At 38.8% G+C, this 11,233-nt stretch overlaps 1 protein-coding gene across 1 annotated transcript; it reads right to left on the reverse strand.

Moving 5' to 3' along the window:
- Window positions 1–6,987: 6,987 nt before the first annotated feature.
- On the reverse strand, window positions 6,988–7,596 carry PPP1R2C (PPP1R2 family member C; the record flags this gene model as incomplete). The annotated part of the gene is made up of 1 exon (XM_081277670.1): window positions 6,988–7,596. The coding sequence occupies one exon, from the start codon at window positions 7,594–7,596 to the stop codon at window positions 6,988–6,990; it is 609 nt and encodes a 202-aa protein (XP_081133796.1).
- Between the last annotated feature and the right edge of the window lie 3,637 nt (window positions 7,597–11,233).

Consider the following 11,233-nt stretch of genomic DNA (forward strand, 5'->3'; position numbering starts at 1 on the left):
AGTTGATACACTGAGACTATATATAGTATTCAAACCAGGGAATTTAAAAGTTCACATTGAAGAGCTTCCACCTCATGATGATAACTCACATATATTTTCTAACAGATAATGCTTCTGTCCACATTTTTAAGTATATTGGATGGATTTGTTTTTGTTTTACAGATTTTTTTCTTCATTTTTTATTTGTTCTATTTACTTATACATGACAACAGAATGCATTTCAATTTATTGTACACAAGTGGAGCATAACTGTTCATTCCTCTGGTTGTACATGATGTAGAGTCACACCATATGTGCATTCATATATGTACCTAGGGTAATGATGTTCATCTCATTCCACCAGAGCTTTAAGAATGTAGCTGATACCTATTTGATGTTAGTTGGACTTGAGATTGTCACTAAACAGGGTCCATGTTTAAACTCCCTTCTGATCAGAGTCGGATGAACTAGTGATACAAAATCCTAATACATTCATGATTTTTTTTTAAAAAGAGAAACTTGGAGGCCCTGTGGGATATGAACAAAATCTTAATTAAAGTTCCAACTGAGTTGACTGGGCAAGGGAAGATTTGGCTCTCCTCATGTCCCATTTCAGAGTTAGGGACAGGTGAGTCATGCCAAAAGAACAGCTAAGTATGGCAAAAGCTTACCTTAAGGTGGGTGTTTTTATCCCTTGTTTATTTCTCATTGCTAACAGTCCTCTGGCACTTGTTCTCTATGCTGCCTACCAGGAAAGAATCAGCAGCCCAAAAGCTCTGAAATGTCAGCAGCTACAGTGAATCTCAGATGGCTCCTTTTTGAAGTCTGAGCATAGAAGTTTGAGTTTGACACTAGATCATACCTACTTCAGCATTTCTGATATTAGAGATCTGTTGCAGGTTGATTTCCCTTGGGAAGTAGGTGCTAAACTGGAGATTAGTATACCAAAAGCTATTGAAGGGGGCTCTTAGGAGCATTACCAGTAAATAGGGAGGAAAAGAAAGAAAGACTGAGCAGAGGGAGAAGTCAAGCAGTAACAAAGTCACAATGGTATTCCTTGGCCACCTCCACAGGGAGCCCTGAACATGGGATGACCTCTCAGAATTGTCCCAAGATGGGCTCAAATGGAGAGGCCCATTAGATCTCCACATGAACAGTCATTGAGTTTGGGGACACCCCAGGAAGGGACATGGTCTTAAGCTAAAGGTTTCTCAACAGCTGAGGTATTCCTGGCAAAGAAGGGGGCTGACAGATGAGGGCCATGTGAGGACGATATTCTCGGAAGCTGTGATCCTAAGGAGGCATCTGGGGGTAAATCACAAGGTTCACCACAATGTCTAATTTTGGTACACACAAGTGTCAGTTCAAGCACAAAGTCCCGCCTGTGATGTGAAGAAAGTGTAGACCCTGGTCTTGTCATATATTCTGCCTCTTCTATCGGCCACAGAGTTTGCCCTTTTCCAATACTGGATTTCAGGGCAGGAACCCAGCTGGCTTTGATTGGTGCTAGAGTCCCATGCAGAACTCCAGAATAATGCTAACAAAAAGATTATTAAGTGTAGCCCATGTTGACTGAGTGTTTACATGTGCCTAGCGCTGTGCTAAGCTCTCTCCATGTGTTACTTCATAAACTCCTCACACCAACCCTATGACATGGGTAGTTTCACACCTCACAAATAAAGAAGGTAAGAGGAAACAGACTGTGAGGGAACCATAAGTGACTCTCTGTCACTCAGAGAAGATGGGGATATAGGGGTGGTGAGTTGTCCCAGGTGCACTACTGATATTTTTTATTCTCCATTATTTTATGCCCAAGCACTGCCAGAGGGGCTAGGTGTTAAGCCTCATGCACCTTGAAAAGACAAAGTATCAGCCAGAGAGGGCATCAAGTACTGTCTGAAATTAGACTTTCTAAGAGAAAACATCCTCTCCTGGAAGACTTTCCTGAGTTATAAATTCAAGAAGGGTCTCCCAACCAACTTGAAACCACTTGAATGTGTCTTCAATTTATGTTCCCCCTGTGTACAGGGAAAGATCTTGTGGCCATATAAAAGCATAGCCTCTCCCTGGGTTTGGAAACTCTGGGTGACAATTTGGTCTCTACTATTTGTGAGGCAGAGGACCTTACCTCTAATTTGAAGCAGTTGTTGTAAAGGGTCTTTTAGGTCCCTTCTAGCTCTACAAATTTTCACTCATAAAAATTTTCTATGAAAGTCAGCAATAATTAATAAAGGGAGTTCAGAAAGAAAAAATAAGAATCAGAAACATTCTGACTATAAAGTGTCATACGCTACTATAAATAACTGGATGTGGTTCTTACCTGTGGTTTGGACTCATGAAACAGAATTAATTCCTTTCTTTCATAAACTTGACTGTGTCCTAGAAGTTTCAATGAATTTTAAAATTAAATTGTAGATTGGCTTTACATCCAAATACTGCTTGCTGTCCTTTCATTTCATCTCCAACTTTTCAGACTTAGTGTGATGAAAACACCAAGGACATCCTCAAAGAGAAGGTGACTTAAAGTTTTAACTGCCACTCAAGCCTTACTTTTTGAGACTGTCACCTTTTCACTTTGTCCCTTAAAGCTCATGACACTGAAGGTTGAGGAGCCTCAGGGGTACAAACTATATTTAAGTAGGTAAGTCATTTGTGAGTTATACTATCCAACGGGACAAGAGGAAGGCACATTCAAGTGCAATCTCCATTTCATAGCATCTGTTGGGTATAAGGCACTCTCTAGCTTCTGCCTATGAGAGAAAACATACAATTCTTAATCTTGAGTTTGACTTATTTGGCTATATAATATAATGATCTCTAGTTCTATCCATTTTCTTGCGAATGACATAATGGATGAATATATATATATATATATATATATATATATATATATATATATATATATATATATATATATATAAATAATCACATTTTCTTTGTCCTTTCTTCAGTTGATGAGCACCTAGACTGATTCCATAGTTTGGCTATTGTGAATTGTGCTGCTATAAACATGGGTATGTATCACTGTAGTATGATGATTTTAATCCTTTAGGATAAATATTGAAGTGTAGAATAGCTGAATTAGTGTTTCCATGTCTAGTCCTTTAAGGAACCACCATACTGATTTCCATAGTGGTTGTACTAATTTTGGGGAAAGACTGAATACAGCCCTGGTCTTAGTCTGGCAGCATACTTGTGAAATATTCCTAGCAAACCTGTGTGCAGTCCTCAAATTCAATGTGACGTAGTTTGCAAAATTGTGTACATATTATGCAAGCATGCATATACACACACATGAACAGTAAAATCTGTCCTAAAATATTGAACTCAGATAATTCAAAGTTGTATTGTAGAGCAGTGGTTCTCCAACCTGAAAATCCAGAAAAGTACCCTGGGGTGCTTATGAAAATCTGCATGGTTGGGCCCCAGCCCTAGAGAGACTGAATCAGTACATCTGGGATGTAGCCCAAGTATTTGGTGTTTTAACCAGCTTTTGGGTGATGTTGATATAGCTACTCTGGAAACAACTCTGTGCTTGACACTGGTGTAGGACAGATTGTGACTTGGCCATGAATACAAGATAAGAGGTTCAGCACTTTAACATTACTGTCAGAAGCTTCCTGAAATTCATGTCACATATTTGTGCTCCTGTCTCCAGCTTTGCCCTCCCCACCCTGTTTCATTCAAGGCTGTACCCTCAGCCATTGTGGTGTCTCAAAAACCTAAATGTACTCAATCACTGCTGCTTAAAAATGTTAGTGGCTCCCTTTGCCTTTGTGCAGTGTATGGGTCCTTTCACAGCCCTTCTTAACTCTTCAATTCTATACTATGCCTCTTATAGGATAGCTTGTATTACCCCAAAAGAGCTACAATGTCTGTTACCTACACCTGGAATGCCAATTCTATTTCTCCTCAAATTCAACTCCATGGGAAGGCCTTTTGATACTTTAGGCAATGTCCCTGAAGGATCCAGGTCATGCATTCTTGCACCGGGAAGAAATGGCCTTGGTGGCATGGCTGAGACCTCTAGTAAACTGGGAACTTTTTAAAAACAAGCACAGAGTCTTGGTTTTCAGTGCATGAATAAATAATTTCATAAATTATCATTGAACTTGTGTTATTCCAGACCTGCCTGGCAAGAATTAACAACCACACCTGCTCTTCCTGGGGCAAAAGATTGTGTGCTTTCTTAAGAATCTGAGCTACTGTTGAAAAAATTCACTCACAAATAGCATAAGAAAATGACAACATGCCATTAATAACCCAGAAGAAGCTGTATCTGTTTTAAAATTTTTCCATCTGGGCATTACAAACCACAAAAGCAACTGTTTTGCTTCCACAAAGAACATATTTTTAACAGCATACTTTCCCAAAAGGACACCTCCTCCCTCCATTCATTTTGATCTATTCTGATTTAATTTAAAGTTTGAAGATGGGGTCTGACCTTATCTATCAGTGGCTGAGCCGTTGTCTCATGGAAATGCAGTTTGAAACTCATTAATAGAGTAGCCTGTGTATTATAACTTAGAAGCTGTGGGTTATCACTGATGCTTGCAATTGCTATGGAAACCGGGTTCATATGCACCTTTCAAAGAGTCTGCTTTAAAACTGGGGGAAAAAAGATGAAGAAAAAGAAGGTTCCTTGGAAGAATAAGCTATTTAGTACCCAGCATGCATAGGCAAGTTCAGTGATGCAAAAATGCTCTGCCTACACAATGATAAAAACAATTCTTTATATTTCTTAGGAGCTAATAATGGATAACCTTGTATTAGAGAACTGTGTTTATACTGGTGGGGAAGAACGCCTGAGGCAGCTTTCCCCCATGCCCACATGTAGACACACAGAGATACACACCAACAATTTTCAGTTTTCCCCAGACGTTTTACAGTCTGCATTCATAAATCCTCCACAGTCATCTGCACATGCAGGTTTGGCTGCTGAAGCCCCACAAGCATAGCTGGTGGTCAAGAGCTTGGTCTATTTTGCTTCTCCTTAAATGTGTATTTTGGAATGTTGCATCCTGTTGCTTATGTACTGAATTTTCTGATTATGAAATGTAGTGCTAATTTCATCAAGGTTCTTTTAAAAAATATTTTTAGTTATAGATGGACACAATGCCTTTATAGTATTGATTTTTTAATGTGGTGCTGAGATTCAAACCCAGTGCCTCATATGTGCTAGGCAAGTGCTGTACCACTGAGCCACAACCCCAGCCCTTCATCAAATTTCTTATATGAAGTTATTTGATGTGCTCCTCCCCAAATATGAGTTTTGAAGGCTCCATCCCTCTTTCTTTCTCCTTGCGTGGATTTCTCCCTAATCGCTGAAGTGTGATGTGCTGGGGAAATAACGGTGTGAGCATAATCTTGTGGAAAAGGATTCTCCAAGTTGACCACCCCTCAATGTAGGCCCATGTGTTATTTCCTCTAATGGCCCCATCACCTCCTCATGTATGTAGTCTTTTATGGTTTGCCCCTCTTCTGTATTCCACCCCCAATTCTAGCCAAATGTTTCATCTCATCTCCTGCTGAGCAGGAACAGGTCACTAGGGTTGGGCTCCTTCTGTCCTCACCTTTAGGAAGAAGGAACTTGGAACACAGCAGTCCTCTTCTAAAACTAGTGCTTGTTCTGCAGCCATCTGGAATGCACCTTTGTTGTTCAAATAGATATGTAACCCCAACCAAAAATCTTGTCCCTCTTTGAATACAGGTATCTTCTTCCTCAAGAGGCCTTCATAAATAACATTTCAGACATCTCCTTCAATTCTTGAATCTCTTTTGTGGCATTCATCTTTCTCTCCCTATCCCAGGCAATTGCCCCTGACATGTGGCTGTGCTTAATATGTGCTCACTTGTTAGCAAATACACTGTATTATTTCATATAACTGTATATGAATCTGCAATTCATATACCATTCATATACAATTTAATTCTCAATTTAAAAAAGAAAACACACAAACTTTTTGGGCTTTCTTCTGTGTGTATTCAGGAACTATATTACTGATTTTCTTTTTCTTTCATGAAAAATGGAGAAACTCATTTGATGTCTAAAAACTAATTGGATCAAACATTAAGCTAACAATAGCAAGTTGTAAACCAAAATGTTTTAGCTTAGTAGCTGAATTTTATTTCTTGTATATAGCCCTCTGATATTCAATCTATTTTCTCCACACACTGGGAAACTGAATAGACCATGATCATCAAAATAGAAATGATACTGCTGCAATAAAATAAAATATTTGAGGGAAAGAAGATTTCCTAATGCCATGACAATCTATAATACATCATAAAGGATTGGGTATGTACTGGGTCAACAGGACTGATGAAACAAAAGATAAAGGTTAGGACATATATCAGAAAGGAACATTGAGATAACATTATAATTTTAAAAATTACACCAAATTTGCCCACCTAGTGTCTATAAAACCAGGGTATTGTTCCAATCATAACCTGACATCTCCTCATAAAAATGGCTACTTTTGATTTTTTTAAAAAATTGTCATTTCCTTGTAAATATTGAATTAAAATTGAGAAATTTTAAAGGTACTAAGCTAAGGAAATTCAACAATAAATCTTATAATGTATTCTATCTCATTTAAACAGGAAAATCATCCTGAAGACAAGTTGTTTTCAGCCTAAATACCAACCCAGACAACCTACCATATCAATTGTATTTGATTTAACAAAATCTTTTTTGTAAAACCTAGTACATCTAGAAGTGAATATAAATTTGTCCCCATTTAAGCCTTCAACACACTAAAAAACTATATACACATTAACCAGTAGATTTATAAAAGTGATGTGGTTTTGGACTAATGTCAAGATCTACATTTGTAGCAAAGAATTAGGCACAAGAACAGATAGCCATTTTCCACCAAATCTATTATTTTTTAAGATTACCATTTAATTTCTGGTAGTACAATTTAACCGATCGGCAAATCAGCAGTTAAAGCATGAATATGAAAGAGAAGAAGCATTTTGATAGTAATTCACGGCAGCAAAGGTTTTCTAGGCGTTGCTTGACTGGGTGTGTAGTTCTTCCGTTGTGTGAGCTTCTTCTGTAGTAGTCTTTTCTTCATTTGTAAAATGTAGACTTTCTTGATTTTTATCTTCTTCTGCTTCAGCTTGTAGGTCTTCTGAAATTAATTGTCTAGCTAACTTGATGTTCAGTCCTTCATTGTAATGAAGCTTCCTTTTCATCTCAAACTGTCGCTGTTTCTCTTGTTTGTTGAGAAGGTATTTGCTCGTGTGCGCTTCACTGCTGTCTTGCTCTTCTTCCTGGCAATCGGGCCCAAATGCGTTAGTGGCTGCTAGTTTCTTAGCTAAGATGTCTAGAGTCATGTCTTCTTTTGCTTCGACTTCACTGGGATCTTCCCCATCTTGTACACCAACGCAGAGAGTGCCAGGCTCGTTTATCTTCATTAAATCATAGTCTCTGTATGATGAACGGTGCGTCGCCAGAATGTTGGATTCATCCCACCTCTGAGATTTCTTTCGCTGCACCTCCTGGGTAGCACCTCCTGATGGCTGGGCAGGAGATGCTACCGAGGAACTGGTGGAAATTTTGTTTTTCAGGATCCCCTTGATCGGCCGGTGGGAGGTGGTGGAGGCTGCCATGCTTGGCGAGCAAAAGGCTGCGGAAGGTTGGGGCCGCAGAGCAGCCGCCCGCCACGCTCGGGCTGAAACAGCAGCCCGAACTGTCTGGCCAGCATCTCCCAACACCCCAATGGTCAGCACCATGGCCCAGGCATCACAAAGGATACCACAAGCCTCTTCACAATGCTACCTTCCTCCGTCACAGCCTATGTCACTGCCAAGGTCACCAGCTACCGAAGCAAGCAGGCGGCCATCTTTTTTTTTTTTTTTTTTTTTTTTTTAACGAAATAAGATAGGAAATATGGAACTTCACCACACTTCGTCTACAGAGAAACTATGTAAAATGTATTTGTTACTGTCAAAATTTGAAAACCACTACTTTGGAAAGATGGGAGGCATCGGCCAGAAGGTGATAACTCTCCTCTTTTCTCCTGTTCTTCCTCTCCCATTCTCTGTTTCAGAAAATGGCCCCAACATCAGCCTCTTTGACCACCTGGTACCTGAATGTGGTTCTTGGTCCCTTCAGATTGCTCACTCTCCAATCCATCCCTATGACGCTGGCCTAAATATTTCAAGAAATTCTCATTTTATCTCTTCTGCCACCGCCCAATCTCTTATCCACCATCTGGCCACAGTGATCTTCTTAAAGCACTCATCAGACCTTGTCATGTCTTTCAAACCCTTCAAAGGCTGCCCATTATCTCTAGTATGAGGCTGAAAGGAGCTGTATCATCTGTTCAGTGTGTGTTCAGACAGCTATTTGAAGCTTTCTTCCCCAAACTTCTCTCCACCCTACCTCCACTTTTCTATTATGGCCTTTCAATTCTGAGAGCATTGATGGTACAAGTACCCCTTTCCAGATTCTTCCTACAGCCTGGAGGGCCCCTTCAGATTTCAGCTCAGTCTTTACTGGTTTGTGGTATCCATTTCCTGTCCCCCAAAGCAAATAGTCCTCCCTTTACTTTCATGGTATATTCTGTTATCCTTGGCAACACTTGGAGTCATTTGTAATACATTACTTGTGTACTTTAGATGGTAAATGCCAAGAGGAAAAAGAAACTCAGACTCCCTCCTTTGACCAAACTTTAATCAGTTTCCTCTGAGCCCTCTTAGGCTTCCTTGCTGTGCTTGTCAACTTAGTGAAAACCCCTACCCTTAGTGATACTCCTGGCTCCTGAATATCCTGAATATCTATCCAAATTTCACATGCCCCATACTAGATATTGGATTACCCTGGCCTGCCTTAAGCAAGAATCCTATTGGTTCAGTCTAGCAAGAATTCCTCCTTACCCTTGTTGTTTCTCCTTACTAAATTTCCATCCACTAACCCCCACCCTACTTCTTAGCTATAAAATGTCATTTATCATATTGAAGTTAAGCCCAGTTCCTCCATTGTAAATCTCCATTGTACTGGTCCCCTTACCTATTGTGATAGCTCCCTATTGAACAGAATTTCCTAAATTTTAACAAATGTTATGAATAACGTTTTTGGGGTTTTTTTTTTTTGGCAGTTATGGTAACAGAGACTTAATATGATCAGATTCATCATTGGACTCCTGAACCCCTCACCCAGAATCCCAAATGTACACCCTTGAAACCTTTGTCTTCACTTCTGCCTAACTGATCAAGGATCCTTTGGTAAGTCTGATTTCTGAACCAGTGTTCTGGAAAATGATCTGTTAAAGCATGGTGAGGATAGATTTTGGATCTTATGATTTGGAATGTGCACTTTAACGTTGGGTTGGAGTCCTGGGTTTCTTTTGAAAGATACCTACTTTGGCCTATTTTCTATTGTTACAGCTGAGTACCACAGAATGAGTAATTTATAAAGAATAAAGGTTTATTTGGCTCATGGTTCTGAAGACTGAGAAGTTCAAGATTGGGTATCTGCATAAGATTAGGTCCTTCCTGCTGGTAGGGACTCTGTGGAGCCCCAAAGCAACACAGAGCATCACATGATAAAACTCAGCATACTACTTCAGGTCTCTCCTCCTTTTATTATAAAATAAGTCTCTTTGGAGTCCCCACCCTTATCTCCTCATTTAACCTTAATTACCTCCCAGCGGCCCCATCTCCAAATATCATAGTTAGATGAAGTTTGTAACCTTTTAATACCTCACAATGGGGGTCAAATTTCAACATTAATTTTGATGGGAACAAACTATAGCAGTACTTGATGGACCAGAAGTATTTCTTCCTGGCTTTTTTGTCTGGTTTGGGGGTTACATTTATTCCCTGACTCCTGGAATTGGCTCTGGGATAGAAAATTCTTCCTGCTCAAGTGGGAATTTTTATTCCTCAAGTGGGAATTACTTCCTGACTCCCTAGGCTGGAAATTTATTCCCAGAGATTTGTGAGACCTCTCTTTTGTGTTTGATTCTGCTTCTCCCATTGAAACTTCTCAATAGTCTAAAAGCCCACTTCTCAAAACCCCTGCTGACTGTATATTCTGCTAGATCTGTCTACTTCCTCTCTTTGTAGACATGATTTTGCTCAGGATTATTTGTAATTTTAGTAGCCTCCTTGTAAAACTTGAGATCTCACTAAACTAGCTCCTGTAAGGCCTTTCTGTTCCTATCACCTATGCTCTTCATTCTTTATTTTATCACCTTCAATCTTTAATTCCCTTGAAGACTGGGGATGTGGCTCAGTGGTAGAGAGCTTGCATAGTATGCATGAGGCCCTGGGTCTGATACCTAGGACTGAAAAAAAGAAAAAAAAAAAATATATATATATATATATATATATTTTTTTTCTTTTAGATCCCTTGAATACTTTTATATGTCACCTTTTAAGTCCTGTTTCTTTCAACCTTCTGACCACTACCCCTGCCATACTTTTCTCTTCCCACTCCATTTCCTCAACTCTCTCAGGCACTGACTTCAACTTTAGTCCTTTGCTACCATTAGGGGCTCTAAAGTGACTCGGAAACTCCTAAAAGCAACTCTCTGGGGCTGAAAAGAAAAGCTAATTGGAAACAAATTGACTATTTTGTTGCCTCAAGTGGATTTTGGAGATACCCAGTTATCTGTTTGATGTACCTTCAGTCTCTTGTCTAAAATTAAATAAAAAAACTTTCCTAAGATTACATATCAGGGCAAAGGAAAAATCTGGCAGTCTTTTCCAAAAAAAAAATAATTGGTGAAAATTTTTAGCCCTTATGGAATAGGGTGCTCAACTTGTCCCATTTTGGTCAGAAACACAATATAAAATATAAAATTATATACTGTCTCCTGACTCAGCCAAAATTCTAAAGTTAAAGCTACAAGTACTGTTTTCTTCTGTATATCTATGTGTGTGTTTGGGGAAGTGTAATGTATTTTATGTTATTCTACTTTTGGATGATATCAAATTAATTTATAAAATCTCTTAAAGGAGGTCTATTCAAATTGATATACAGATATATGAGACCTATAAAGATTAAATATTACTGAATTTGCCAGAAATCAGAACTAATTCAAATGGTTTTTCAATTTCACATGACTTGGTTAATCTTTGGTAAGATTGTTTTAATATTGTTGGTTTAATAAAAATGGGAATATCTTATAACTTAAATAGGAAAGGAGCATACATTATATTTTTGAATGACTGTAATTTTTAAATTTTATTGGTGCATTATAATTTTGCATAATAGTGAGATTCATTATGACATAGTCAT

The sequence above is a fragment of the Spermophilus citellus genome (genome assembly GCF_964194105.1).
Source record: "Spermophilus citellus genome assembly, chromosome: X".
Lineage (NCBI taxonomy): Eukaryota > Metazoa > Chordata > Mammalia > Rodentia > Sciuridae > Spermophilus > Spermophilus citellus.